Raw genomic sequence first — 14,797 nt, 5'->3', positions numbered from 1 at the left:
ATATTCAATCCAGGTGTGTAGCAGAAGGGAAACACCTAAAACATGCAGGGCAGGGAGGCCTGAGGACCGGAATTGGGAAACACTGCTCTAGAACACAGTTTGAAGAAATTCACAAACTGACTTCCGTTATTCAGTTTGTGAAAATCAAATCTTTTTGGAATGTTTAATTTTAAAGGGCACCATTCACCTTCAATCTGGGTAATCACTCATCTGCAATTAATGATGAAAAAAATCATATTATGAAGTAGCTAATGACACAAACCGTCATCGTTTTGCAGGTGTGTCTCTTTTTACAATAGTTTAGGTTGTTTGGATTGGACAAATCTAAAAACAAAGCAAATATAAGGACTTGCCCATCCCTCGGGTGTTCTGGAAAGGCTCTAAATTGTGCATTTGGGCTGTCACTAAACCTGGCAAAAGACTGTCTGCTTTTTCCAGCTGCACTCAAATCTTCCCTGTTCTGTAACTATCTAAGAGACGTATTTGGGCATAAGAGGGCAGGACTCCAAAAACACACCCACTTTTATCAGCTCAAAAACCACCACATAAATATAGCTGCAAAACTGACTTTAGGCACATATTCATTTCATCTTGAGCTCAGGTATGTACTGGGTGATTATTAGACCTTGACTACAAGGAGTTTGAACGTTTACATTTTTGCAGTCGTCTTTTCTCTTCTGCTGAGTTTCTTGATTACTTTGTCTTGGTTTTTAATAGGAAAACACTTGTGTTCTACTTTCATCATCAAGCCAAAATGAGCGATAGTAAGTCTCTTTGATTGTGAAATATTAATGAGATAATTAATTATGAAATTAATTACCGATTTTTAGATAATAAAAGAAAGAAAAATGCTATCTTGAAGGAAAGTTAGCTAATCCTCACAGTCCTCCTTTTCTTTTTTTTGTTTTTACCCAAATGAAGCAAGAGATCAAAGATGCGTAATGCGATGCCTCAAGCAGTAATTTCTATGCCGTTTGTATTGTAGGATGATGTGCTGAGTTTTAATTCTAATTCTTGTTAAAATACTAATTTATCACCTTTCTTTTGCCTTCAATCTATTACCACATCAGAACAACAAAAAAAGCCAGAACAGGTAAGTTAGTTTTACTTTCATCAGTCATTATAAACAAAATGTGTGTTTGTATGTATTTATTTACTTATTTATTTTTGTCATCGGCACATAAGAAGGAGGGATCAGGACCTGGATGTGAAGGAGTAAGATTACTTCTCCAGATCGTTGCTAAATTTTTATGAAGTTTTATTTAATTGAACAATAATAATGTTGTTGTTGTGTGTGTGCTGTGTCTTTCACAGGAGGACGGAAAGGTACAACCTTAACTTCTTGGAATTTAAGTGACACCAGTTTTAATTTTTGTTCTATTTGTAAAATTGTTGCATTTTTATGGCTGCTTAAAGGGCAAAGGGAAAAGCCAAGAAAAGGGGAAAGGTCACGGACATGGTCCTGGAGAAGGACAAGGTCATGGACATGGAGGAGAAGGACACGGTCATGGACATGGAGGAAAAGGAGGCGGTCAAGGTGGAAAAGGCGGCAAGTGAAAGAGACCACTGAGGAGACCCTAAATAGAATGATGAAAAGTCATTATTTTGTCAAAAAGATTAATGTATGATTGTATGTATCATTCCTCATTAAATAATCTACAAAATAAGAAGCTTGGCTCTTTTATTCCCTTCCAAACTGATCCTTTATCTTGAATAAACCACATTAATATCAAAGTACAATAAAAGAACACAAATCATTATAAAACTCCATCACACCAGTGAGAAAGAAACTAAAATAAAGCTTACGTACGAAAAATCTTTTCTAGCCAAAAGATGTAACCACAAATGTCAATGTAAGAAAAACAAGAAAAGGTAATTCTGTGAAAAAAGTGTGACTGTTTGAATGCATCTGGTGTTTTCTATTTATGAATGAGTAGAAAACAAGAACAGGCTGCATGATAATGGTAATGATAATAATAACCAAACCTACAATGAGGGAACTGATTAGTTTTCATCTTGGACAGGTTTGCAAGGCAGACAAATTTGCTTCCTGAACTTAACTCAAATGTGTGGTTTTGTCTACAGCAAAAGTATTCATATCCCTTAAATTTTTTTTAGAAGTTGTCATGCAAGTAAACTTCAATCCATTTATCATGGCTGTTCATACACATTAAATAAATTAGAATATGCCTCCTAGTTTGTCAGATTAAAAGTACTTTTTGAAATTAACAATGTTTAAGCAAATAGCTTTCATTAAACCCACATCTCTATGTTTTTTATTGGTCTGATGCAATATTTGAATCCCAAATATCATGTTTCTGTTAACTGCAAGTGAATAATAATCACAATTTAAAAAGGCAAAAACTTAAGCTAGTTTTTAAAGAAATTCATACAAAATCCTGTTTGCAGTTTGCAAACAGGATCTATTGAGAATCTATGGAGAACTCTTCAGCATCTTTCTATTGCTGTAGCTCCTTTTTATCAAAGAGCACCACCCACAAAACTAGAAGTTGAACAATAATAATGTCAGCAGTGGAATCAAGTTTGTGCATGTGTGAAAAAAATAAGGCAACCATTGGTTACTAATTATCTTCGTTTGACTGTAAGTTTCCAGAACCACAATGCCTTTGCAAGTGTGGAATAGGTTGAAGAGCTGCATGCGAGTTTTTTTGTTTTTTTTTTAAGTTAACTCGCATGCAGCTCTGGAAATTAAGGCTGCACAGTATTGGGTGTGTCAGGAATGAGCTCCCATCAGCTGTCAGTTAGATTTATCTGTATTGGCTACATCGCCTGATTGTCATTTTTCAGATCTACGTTTTTTTCGTATGAACAAGTAGAGGCAGTGAGGTGTATCCAAAGTTGTGTTCCGGTAGTGAATTGTAATGTTTGTAAAACACTCATAAAAAGTCGTATTTTCTCTTTCTTTTATTGTGTTGTACTATATGATCTTGGTTTACTTTTCCTTTTTACTTACATCTTTCTAGCTGGTTTGCTGTCTTTATGTGAATTATTAATGTGTTGATGTTTTTATGAGGTTTTTACGTTTAAGTTCGCACAAGACCGAGTTGATGTTATTCATTTTTTTGTAATGCAAAACCAGTCTCATGTAACAAAAGGAACTTTTTTGAAAAAAACCCAATAAAATAAACATTTAATAGTGCACCATGTAGTCTTCAAATTGGATTTCATGAGAACTGGAAGACCATTTACATCTTCAGTCACATGCTTAGTTTTTTGCTTAACATACTCTGAGTTTAAAGTTAATGAATGCAATGTGCCCAGCTGCAAAAGCTCAAATCATAAACACCTCTCCACTGCATTGGCTAGGTATTTTATCCAACTTGTTGAAGAAACATTTTATTTTCCTTTAATCCTCTTCCAGTAATTTGGTTTTGAGAACATGGAATTTTTTTCTTTCTAATAAACATTATTGAAAGTTTAGCATTAACTGTAAACCTACTTTTTTAACTTCTGGATTACCTGCCAAGCTCCTCTGCATTTGTAAAGGTCATGCATTTTTACTTTGGAGCTGATCCAGATAATATGTATGTCAGGTTTTGCAGTTGTTAAATTGAACATGTATCCAGAACAACAATTGAGAGATGTTCATGTGGAGGAAAAACAAAAGTAAACTCAGATGATGATTCCAATTAAAGCCACTTTATTTGGTCCTTTTTTGGTAGATTAAAAAAAAAACAGGATTTAAAACATAATGAAGCTAAATTTCACATTTCCATACATTACATTTCCATACTTAATTGAAAAACAATTTGCTCAGATCAACAAATTTACTAGACATAAAGTCTTTAAAGACAGCATTACATTTAGGTTTTAAATGGTAAGTACAGTATATTTAAAAAAAAAAAGAGGCAATTACTCTCTAAGAAAAAGAAACTAGAGAACTAGCCTTCAATGTAGTGTTAACAAATATAAACAGAGAGCTAATGAAAGGCTTAAACAGCTGTGTTTGTTGATTTAGGAGTTCTAAGATATGAAATGCGTTAGATTAGTCAAAAATAATCTAATGAAAAATGTCAATATGATAGTTTGTTCCAGCAAAAAGGTCCATCACAGACCAGTTACAGCACAAAAATCTGTTCTGCAATTATATTCCTAGAATCATCAATTCATGGAAGCATCTTTCTGGAAAAAGACACTCAATCACACATGATAGGATGGAAGCAGCTCAAGGCGCCTCAAGTTAGAACTCGTCCAGTGTTATTAAGGCTCTGTGGGGTTGATGGGTGTTTCTATAGGCTCTGAGAGGGACAAGGAAGCAGAAAAGAGATATTTAACCATTGCTAACTCCTTCCTATCAAACAGGAATGAAGTGCCTTCCTGTTTCCTGTTTGCATTCTAAATTACCTCAGTCATATAGAAAGGATGGATTTTCTTCAGAAAAGTCCATTGACCTGTTCGGTCTCAGGGTCCAAGTCAATATCATAGAAACAAGGCCGGGTGGGCAGACCAGGGATTGTAGGCATCTGAAGAGAAAATGCATTCTGTCCAAAAAACTTTTAAACAAAATATAACCATCCTGAAATAGCTTTCAATGTTATTTAAACTCTTAAAACAACATAGCTTATGACTAATATCTGCAGAACCAACATTTTAATTTATTTATGTAGCTTGCTTGTATTTAAGTTTCAATTCTCTTATAATTTTTAGGGGGTGAGGGGGACACATCATGTAAAATCAATCTGAAATTTGCAAAACATGCAAATGGGTTTCCATACTTGTTGAGACTTAGAAAATAGTAATAGGAAACTTTAAACCTCTATGTTGTATCTTTCTAGTGTCATATGATCATAATTTTTTATCTATGAAACGTCACAAAAATATAGGAGGCAAATTACTAATTTCTTCTTTTGTTGCAAGCAGAAGCTCTGCAGAAAACTGTGAATAGGGCTACATCTTTTTTGGTTGTTTTGCAAAGTACACACACAGTTGTACCCAAAAACAAAAAGGCCTGTTTGATCAGGTTTGTGATCCTACCGTGCCAACCAATGGGAAGAGAAAGCCTGCGCCAACGCTCGCTCGGATGTCTCTAATGGGCAGGACGAAACCTGTCGGCACGCCCTTCTTCTCGGCCTCGTGAGAGAGGGACAGGTGTGTCTTAGCCATGCAAATGGGAAGATTTCCAAAGCCCTGAAGCAAAAGACAAAACATAATCTTCTCAGTACAGATTTTCCTTTGACGGTGGCCTTTGTTGATCAATAGGAGTGACAAGAAGACTTCCACCCTGAGGCATGCTGACCTGCTTGGTGTACAGCTCCACCTTGTGTTGGGCCTCCGGGAGAAGTTCAATATCATCTGCTCCGTAGATCTTCTGAGCAATTATTCGAATCTTGTCACTAATTGGGAGCTAAAACATAAACACTGCACCGTTTAAAAACAAGGAAAGCACAAGAATACCAGCAAAGTTTAATGTGGGTTGGAATCATACATCCAAATCATAGAGGAACTTGAAGTTGCTGGGAGCTTCACTGGCCCTCTGAACAGCCTGTCCTAGGGCCACAGCACCAGCGCCACCTTCAGCCCAGTGGGAGCAGCGCACGGCATCGAAGGCTCCAGCAGCTTTGGCCATGCTACAGACCAGGTCGAGCTCAGCCTGACTGTCCATCCTGAAATAGATGCACGCATACTAAATACAAGCATGAAACATTTTAGTCTGCAGTAGTAATGAAACTGCAACATGTTATGCTCACTTGAAACCATTGACAGCCACCACAACCGGCACGCCAAAATGTTTGGCGTTTTCTATTTGTTTCCTCATGTTGCTGCAGCCATTCTTCAGAAGTTCAAGGTTCTGCACAGAAAATGTAAAAAATGTTTTTTAAAAAGTCTACTTAAATTTCCTTCCTGTTCCATTGTTAAATGTTATTTGGAAATTAAAGTTTATTGATCTTTGAGAGGATGTACTTGCCTTACATTAGTTGTAAATGGTCTCAAATTGGCAATTTTATCGTTTATCGTAATAATTTCTCGGACAATTTATTGTCAAGCAAAATTTGTTATTGTGACAGGCCTATGTGTGACCAAGTATGAGTGAAAGAATATGCACAGACTGCACAGAGTGGACTGACACTTGAATGTTTTGCTGTTTGCTGCTTCTCAGTCTTACCTCCTCCACATATTCCTTTGGCAGTGGCATCCCAGCTGTAACCTGTATTAAAAATTTTAGAGTGTTTTTTTACCCAAAAGGTGAAATATGAACAGAATGAAGACGACAACTCCTAAATCACAATATAAGTGACTCACTGTTGGTCCTCCTCCGTGCATCTTCAGAGCTCGGACCGTGGCCACCAGGACTACCACATGGGGCCTCAGGCCCGAGTAGCGGCACTTGATGTTAAAGAACTTCTCCATGCCGATATCAGCACCAAAACCAGCCTCTGTCACTGTTTAATGGAGGTTGTGAGACAAAAGATTAAGAGCAGTATTGCAGCTTTAAGTGTTGCAGTGTAATAATGTGAAAACAGAACAATAATCTAAAACAACCGGGGTTAATGTTTTATATAGATCTTGGATCTTTTCAGCCCATTTTAAAATGATAAATGCAAAATTCACATGCATGAATGTAAGCATGTAGATGCTTACATCTCCTGCTTACATGAGGAGATCATGCAAATTCCATGCAGAAAGACCCCAGTTTGGGATTCTAATATGAGACCTTCTTGCTGCAAGGCACCGTTTCTACCAACTGCACCACGGTGTCACCCATGATAAATTCATCTTACCAACAAAGCCCTCAGGTCCAACCAGCTTCAGAGCGATTTTATCAGCCAAGATGGATGAGTTTCCATGGGCGATGTTGGCAAACGGGCCAGCATGCACAAAAACAGGCGTTCCCTGCAGATTCAGATAACCCATTTGTAGCTTTAACACAGATAAGCATCACAAGGATTAAGTTGTAGTTAAACATTGACAGACCTCCAGCGTCTGCATCAGGTTTGGCTTGATGGCATCTTTCATCAGCACAGTGAGAGCTCCACTGACTCCCTGCAGAACAAAACAGTGCTCTATCAAGACAAAAACCTTTTTCCTTCCACAGTTTTTATAATGAGAAGCCACACCATAATGAAGAAGCACTGACCAGATCCTCGGTGGTGACGGGATCTCCGCTGCGGCTGGTGGCTACGACCATTTTGGCCAGGCGCTGTTGCATGTCCTCCAGGCTGCTGGTGAGGGCGAGGACCGCCATGATCTCACTCGCAACTGTGATGTCAAACTGAGCCTGCACCACACATTGTGATCAAAAACAGCTGTTGACTTTTTTTTTATAAATAGCAGTGCCTTTTTCAGTTTTTTATTGAATGCCATTATCAAAACGTGTCAGAATCCCACCTCTCTTGTGTAACCCTTTTCAGTTGGCGACTGGCCGATGGTGATCTTCCTCAGGAATCGATCATTTGTGTCCAACACTGCAGAGAAATAGATAGAAATAGATAGAAATAGATTTAAACATGAGGTTTGATACAGAAAAAAAACTGAAATCTTGGGGGGAAAAAAGATTGATGAAGACATTTCAGACCTCTTTGCCAGGTTACAGAGCTTGGGTCAATATCCAAACGTGCAAAGCGAGTGATCTCTTCATCAGTGAGAGTTGAAGGATCAGTCTTCTCTATCCCCAATTTCTACATCAACAATAACAAATTAAGAGTCAGAATTGCTTCATGTACAAGTAAAAGCTGAGGAGTATGTAATGTAATCCCTTACTTTCAGTCTGTTGATCTGGACTGGGGAGAACGTCCTCTGCCCTCCACTGAGTGGGACCAAGCGATTATACAGAGCCTGAGTGAGAGTAAAGGGGAAAAGGGCACATCTTGTTATTAATTGACACTTGTTATGATTTTACCCCTCATTTACAGAAGTGAAAACCCACCTTGTCAGACTGCGTTGCCTCATGAAACATGCGTGCGTCGACTGCAGCGGCTACCAAGTTATTGGCAGCTGTGATGGCATGGATGTCCCCGGTGAGATGGAGGTTAAACTATGGATAAAATGAAACTTCATTAACTAAACACATACATTTTTCCTACCAACTCAATAATGTTTCAAAAAGGTATAAAGTACCTCTTCCATTGGAATGACTTGAGAATATCCACCGCCTGCAGCGCCACCTGTTGAGAAGAAAGACTATTACAAATACAAGCTGGACAGCAAAACGGACAATTCTTTTGAATTGTCCTTTGTTGTATTTGATTGTCTGGAGGTCAAGATGGTTAAAGAAGGGTCACCATTTCTGTCTTGGTTTGCCTTGCGTTTTAAATCTTTATCAAACTTTAATGATCCAGAGGTTATCAGCTCTCATTTTCTGGTACAGGCCAATCATATCTAAATTTAAAATGCCCTGTTAGTTCAACATTTTATGATGCCAGGAAGTTTTGGAAGAGAAAGAATCCCACAGGACGACAGATCCTCCACCGTACTTAACAATGGTCATATTCATCCTTTGTTTCATGACTTGGAACTTTCTATAGCTGAAAAGTTTAATGTACTCTTGTGTTTCCAATTGTGAAGAGTGGCTCATAGAAAAGGGCCTCTGAGCCACATCATATTAATATGGCAGGGCAAAATGGAATTCATAGATTTTTAATATAAAGTTCTGATTAATATACAATAAAGAAAATGATGAACATGAATAAGTTTACATTTTCAAAAATACTGAAGGTGTATTTATTTTCAGGAAATTGATGGCGATGTAAACCTCGGCGGTACTGGCGAGTTTGGAAAGAAAAAAACTTTCTTGATGTGTGATTTCAGTGTAAGTTTAAGCAAATGCAGTAAAATAAATTTAAAAGTGGTGCCAATAAGCTTCGGGGTTCCTTATGTTCTTCTAATGCTCACCTTTAATGCCAAAGGTTGGTCCCTGAGAAGGCTGGCGAACGCAGGCAAACACATTGAGCTTCAGGTGGGCTCCCAGGGCCTGAACCAGGCCGATTGTTGTGGTGCTCTTACCTTCACCCAGTGGGGTGGGTGTAATACTGCATTCATAATTAAACATTTCAACCAATTAAAGTGAAAGAAAATAAAACAGTTTCATAGACAGAATAAAACATGCTAATTTACTTAACAGAAGTATTTTTTAAAGTTTGGCGCATTTGTTTGCTTTTCAGTCCAGAAGGCACACATACCCTGTGACCACCACATATTTCCCATCCGGCTGGGACTGAAGTCGTTTGATAATACTCAGCTGGACCTTGGCCTTAGTTTTTCCGTAAAACTCCACTTCATCAGAAAGCAGGCCCACCTCTCTGGCCAGACAATCAATTGGCTTTGGAATGCAGGAGCGAGAAATCACTATGTCACTGTTGAAGATTAAAAAAATCACACATATTTTCACCTAAGTAGAGAACAAAGCTACACTTCAGGGTCAGTACTTTCTACATACACTTTTAACTTTCTTTAAATCCAACTACCTTGGTCAATTTCTATGGTATGCCATTATCAGTTTTTCACAAGACAGGGTCATTTTTGTCATTACACACCGGTAAACTCGACCTACTAATTAGGTAGGCAATTCTAAGGACAATTGTTTGCTCTGGGTTTCATTAAGGGACGTCATAGTGAAGGTTGGGATGGGTGGATTTTCTTTCCAGTTTACAAATCGGAACCACTTAGTGTTGGTCTAAATACATCAAATTCCAATAAACTATATTCAAGATGTTGGTTGCAACATGCAGAAAAGTTCAAAGTATGCAAATACTTTTTCATGACACCTTACAGAAAAAGTTACAATAAACAAAACAAACCTTGGTACAGGCTTCTGAAGGCTCAGCTTGGTGTAAGAAATGTCCCACTTCCCAGCCTGATGGCTCTCAAGGAATCGCTTTGCACTCAACACCGTATTCTAACCACATCAACAAACAAGAGACACACTTACTTACCGGTACTTACTTTAAACCTTAAGAAATGTGGATGGTATAATGATATGACCTTTGAGGAAATTCACTTGAGATAAATAAAAGATTCAACTTTACCCCCATCAGCATGGCCACAGTCATTGGTCCCACTCCTCCAGGCACAGGGGTGATGAAGCCCGCCTGCTCCTTGGCTGAGGCAAAGTGTACATCACCGACCACACGCTTCCCACTAGACTTGGTCTGATCTAAAAAAAATAAACGCTTCACCTCAACTGTTTGAGTTGTCACCTAATTTCAGACCATTTTGAACCTTAACAAATTACCTGGAATGTGATTAATCCCACAGTCGATGACCACCGCTCCCTTCTTGATCCACTCTCCTTTCACCATCTCTGCTTTGCCCATGCCAACAACCAGGATGTCTGCTTTACCCACCTGGACAGGAATACTAACAGTTGAGTCGCAAATAAAAACAAGACAAAACAAAAAAAAACAGGCACGAAGAAGTCAGCAGAGAGAACTTTCAGAAAAAGAATGCAGGAACTGCTGGAGCAGGCGTCTGCAATCTTTACAAACCAAAAAGCCGTTTTTCCCTCCTGTCCAGATATACAAACTTTTTTAAAGCTGCAAATTTTTACATAACCTTTTGTGAAAAGACAACTTAAAAAATGTCAAGAAATATTTACAATAAAAAAGTTGTGGTCATTTTTAATGACCCGTCATTTTATTCCTGGTTTTAGGTGGTAAACCAAGAAAAACATAAAACATTTACAAAAAGAGAGTTGATACATTGTCTTGAATGAGAAGTGGGGATTTGTGGAAATTATTTAAACTAAAAAAAAGCACTTTGTTTTCAACATAATGAAAACAAAATTAATAAGTATTATTGTTACTTGTATCATTCTGTTGTGGTAATTTAATGCAACATTTAGCCCATATAAAAAAAAACTACAAAACTGCTAAAATCTCCATTTGTTATAATAATATCTTAATTTTGTTGTTTTTGGTTCTCCGCTGTTTTAGCCAAATTATTAAGAGGCATTCTGGCAATTCCAAAGAACCACATGTTGGTCTGGGCTCACAGGTTGCAGATCCCAGGGCTAGACTAACAGTTGCTGTGAAGTTGCAAGAAGCAACAAGAAGAGTTCAGATTTCTGCAAATGAACACTGACACCAGTAAGCCTGTTCATGTACATTTACACATGTACAAGTAAAATGTTTAGCTCTTCTTAAGGACAGTAACATTGTGGGGAAGACATGGTCACTTCAACCATAAGCAGCAAAGACTGAGCAAGTTGAAGTGATGCAAATATCTGATGTGAGACGTGAAACTCAGAAAGGTAGTAACAAGAAACATGATAATATTTAAAACGTACCTCTCCGGCCAGATCTGCAGTCTTTGAGTGGCAGGTGGTGACGGTAGCATGATTCCACAGCAGCAGATCATGCATGGGTGCACCAACAATCTTACTGCGACCAATCACCACAGCTCTTTTCCCTGCCACAGACACACCTGCAGAGAAGACGACATCGTGGCATTTAGTCCACATCCACTCGTCTGCATGTCCTTTGTATGATTTTACAGCAAAAACTGCTCCAGTGAGAGTTTTCTTCATTGCTGCATCAACCTGTCTGTCTGATCAGCTCCATGCAGCCATTTGGTGTGCAAGGGATGAAACAGTCACCCAGATCTCCACGAGAAAGCTTCCCTGCGTTTATGCTGGTCAACCTGTGAAGGAGCCAGAAAGTACTGATCATGCCACATTTTCTCCCTGCATCAAAAATAACACTCCCTGAATCAAAAAAATAACTTATTCAAAAATAATAATCATAATGAGACTTATGATTTACTTTAACTATGATTTAGAATGAAATTAACTCCATTAGGAAATTCTTATAATGAAGTTTATGTCAGTTCTTACCCATCCACATCTTTCTCTGGTGCCACGGCATTTGTGACCTTTTCTGTGTTGATCTTGTGGATCGAATCCAAAGGCAGCTGCACTATGAGACCGTGGACTGATGAGTTCTCGTTCACTTCTCTGATGCTATGAAGGACCTGCCGGCAAAACATTATTGAAATCCTGTCAAAGGACTGTCTTTTTAAAAGAAACATGAGGACTGATACAAATGAAAACCACTTATTTTATAAAATTATAATAAATCTATAGACTAATAAATTTTTATCTAGACAATGCATTGTGTAGTTTGAGATTATAAAATTCACTTGTATTTAATAAGGATTTTACAAGACAGACCTATGTGAATTATTTGATGCTTTGTGAAACCACCGTTTTTTGCATTTCTGAATATCCTTTCCACACATTCTCAGTTAGATTAAGGTCTGAATTTTGACTTCTAGCACTTCTAGCATAAATATGTTTTAATGTTAACTATTACATTGAAGCTCTGGCTGTGTGCTTAGGGTTACTGTCCTGCTGAAAGGTAAATCTCCACAATCCGTGTATCACTGGTTGTTTCTTTTTCAGATGATAATTGACTAAATCAAGCCTTCAACTAAAAAAGTGTACTACAAACACATGTTGTCCTTTTGAAATTAAAATACTCTTACAGAACTGAAGCCTATTTTTGTTAATTCACAGTTCAATATCGTTTTTTATTTCAAGATTTACTAAATATATATACTTTTTTATTTATAACATAAATACAAAACTTACAATTTTCTTTCTTATTCTCTTGTTGGAGGTGGCACGCTAGCAATGTAACTGAGACTAAAAAAAATTATTTTGTGGGATGTATAAAAATATTTTAGTAAAATAGAACTAAATAAACACATAAATAAATGAATAAATAAATTTTCTGGTGAAACACTATATGCTTAGACTAATTATTCAAAAAAGTATCAGTTGCAGCTCCAGTGTGACTATTGCGCTGCATCTGTGTAACTTCAGAATGTAATATTAATAAAATTTAATTTTACCTCTTCTTCAGTTGCAGTCTTTGGAAGTTTCATATGTATTGCATTTATTCCAATCTGCAAATACAAATAAAATTCTTTAAACATTTCAAATTAGAAGTGCTTAACAGCTACTCAAAGCAATTCCTTAGATCAACAATCTGACCGATAATCTGAAATTACCTCTGCTGCTGCCTTCAGCTTCATGCTGATGTACAGATTGGAATCTTCACGACCTCCAACCTGCCAGAACATAAAAGTATCACCTCATAATGTCTAATATACAGAGACAATGCTCATGGAAATGTATCTATGCACAGTCTGTATTTATGTTAGCACATAAAGTCAATAACAGGGACATAAAAAGGACAAATTTCTGTCTGTCAAAAATAATCTTGCCTGTAAAACAACCAGGCCGGGCCTGAAGTTGGGATCCTTGAGTTTCATTTGTTCCACATCCTTCTTCAATTGCTCTCTCACTTGTCTAAGAAAAAAAGACAAAAAGGCCATATCATCCATGTGATTCCTCCAAATCCTAACAAATGTTCAGACCAGACAGATGCATTGTGGGTATTTTGTTTTTAAACCAATGATTTCTCTATGCTGCCAATCTGGTTGCACAACAAAGTGGCCTTTCCAAAGCATGATCTAGTGTGAATGTTTTCTTTATCTTTATCTGTTTCATAGTCTGAATACTGGGAAACATACCAGCACTTTGTGGGGTTAAATGACAGGGTCAATTGCACCAGAGGATTTGATAAGTCAGACAAAAAAAAAAAAGTTAAGTGGACTTTAGCTTCTAATCCATTCAAAAAGCAATAGTTTGTTAGACAATGATTGATTGCTTAGCTCAAGTATGCAGACACAGAAAGATTGCACATAAAGCTTCCACCATGAGATGCAACTTTTGTGCATGACTTTAACTAAATCAAGTTATCAATATATATATATATATATATATATGTGTGTATATATATATATAGTAATATTTTCAATCATATTGGCAACAAAAAGTAAATGAAACCAATCACAACACACTGCACAAATCATACTTGCAATATGTATTTAGATTGTCCAACAACTTCTGTTAAGCTTCAAAGTAGAGAACTTTTTCATATATTGTCCAAAAATTAAGTGACTAATGAGTGATATGAGGGGCAGCAAGTTTTCATGTCTTGTGACAGGCACGTGCAGCTAAATTTCTTCCATGCTGCTGCAGGAGAAAGGATTTGTCCCTTTGCATGTGCGAGTCATTTGTGAAATGTAACCCTTGGAGAACATCTCTGTTTCCAGGTACTGTAAAAAAAAAAATTTCAAATGTGACTTGTGCATGATATTTTGTCAATCAGTGCACTTGGGGTCAGTGGAGCAAGGGGACAAAGATCGAATCCCACCACAATCACACACATCTTACAAAATCCTGCAAAGGTCTGCACACATTCAAGGCCTGATTTAATCAGATAAAAAGGAAAATGTAAGTATCGCAGTCATGAGTTCACTGCATTTATGCTGACCTACATAAGCTGAAAGCAGGTGGGGTCCACTGTAAAAACTCTCTCCATCCTTGGTAGCTGTATCACTTTTAACAACTTTAAGTTATCAAATAAAGAAAAACAAGACAACATTTTGTAGTCTCTATACTTTGGAAAACTCTCATAAAATACTGCAAAAGCAACAACAAAAAAGCTTTGATAATGTACTCTACTGAGCAGATGACCATGTGGTACAAACTGTTACTGTAACTCAAGAAGTCAGCGGCTTAGTTAGCCAAAAGTTTTCTCTGCTCACCCAAAACTCCTAAACAAACTAGTTCAAATATGACACTTACGCTGAAACTTCTTTCCCGCTTATGATTTGAGCTGACATATTCGGTCTGTCTGTGTCCGAAGTGATGGTGACCAGCGCAGGCTCGCTCTCTAACAAGAAGAAAAGCGTGGTGAGATTAGCTCTCCAAATTACGCTTATTCAAAAGAAGCATGTTTGTAATTACGTCGGATGCATTAGCAAACATAGC

At 37.4% G+C, this 14,797-nt stretch overlaps 1 protein-coding gene and 1 long non-coding RNA gene across 2 annotated transcripts; one reads left to right on the top strand and one right to left on the bottom strand.

Annotated features, from left to right (window-relative positions):
• The first annotated feature begins 478 nt into the window (after window positions 1–478).
• Window positions 479–1,670, top strand: LOC116708638 (uncharacterized). The gene is made up of 6 exons (XR_004336728.1): window positions 479–601; window positions 718–764; window positions 1,071–1,093; window positions 1,186–1,215; window positions 1,315–1,326; window positions 1,417–1,670. It is a non-coding gene; the product is annotated as an uncharacterized LOC116708638 (long non-coding RNA).
• A 2,189-nt stretch (window positions 1,671–3,859) lies between these two features.
• On the bottom strand, window positions 3,860–14,764 carry mthfd1b (methylenetetrahydrofolate dehydrogenase (NADP+ dependent) 1b). The gene is made up of 28 exons (XM_032546563.1): window positions 14,612–14,764; window positions 13,183–13,267; window positions 12,967–13,026; window positions 12,808–12,861; window positions 11,789–11,925; window positions 11,495–11,595; window positions 11,243–11,379; window positions 10,190–10,301; window positions 9,984–10,111; window positions 9,756–9,853; window positions 9,138–9,311; window positions 8,851–8,987; window positions 8,077–8,123; window positions 7,886–7,993; window positions 7,720–7,794; window positions 7,535–7,637; window positions 7,348–7,424; window positions 7,097–7,237; window positions 6,934–7,002; window positions 6,741–6,852; window positions 6,262–6,401; window positions 6,125–6,166; window positions 5,709–5,809; window positions 5,447–5,624; window positions 5,258–5,365; window positions 4,996–5,148; window positions 4,366–4,484; window positions 3,860–4,259 (listed from the first exon to the last, which is right to left on the bottom strand). Exons 1-27 carry the CDS (start codon window positions 14,647–14,649, stop codon window positions 4,395–4,397), a joined length of 2,805 nt encoding a protein of 934 aa, XP_032402454.1. The 5' UTR covers window positions 14,650–14,764; the 3' UTR covers window positions 3,860–4,259; window positions 4,366–4,394.
• Between the last annotated feature and the right edge of the window lie 33 nt (window positions 14,765–14,797).

This window comes from Xiphophorus hellerii, chromosome 19, assembly GCF_003331165.1.
Source record: "Xiphophorus hellerii strain 12219 chromosome 19, Xiphophorus_hellerii-4.1, whole genome shotgun sequence".
NCBI lineage: Eukaryota > Metazoa > Chordata > Actinopteri > Cyprinodontiformes > Poeciliidae > Xiphophorus > Xiphophorus hellerii.
Note: the sequence above shows the minus strand (reverse complement) of the source record. Positions and strands in the feature narration are given on the sequence as shown.

Excerpts from the sequence above, each read along its gene's own strand:
- mthfd1b (XM_032546563.1), bottom strand. The coding sequence starts at position 14,649 with ATGTCAGCTCAAATCATAAGCGGGAAAGAAGTTTCAGC. Across the intron at positions 13,268-14,611 it reads AGCGGGAAAGAAGTTTCAGC|ACAAGTGAGAGAGCAATTGA; the intron begins GTAAGTGTCATA and ends TTTTTTTCTTAG. Across the intron at positions 4,485-4,995 it reads TCTTCCCATTGGTTGGCACG|ATGCCTACAATCCCTGGTCT; the intron begins GTAGGATCACAA and ends TTTTCTCTTCAG.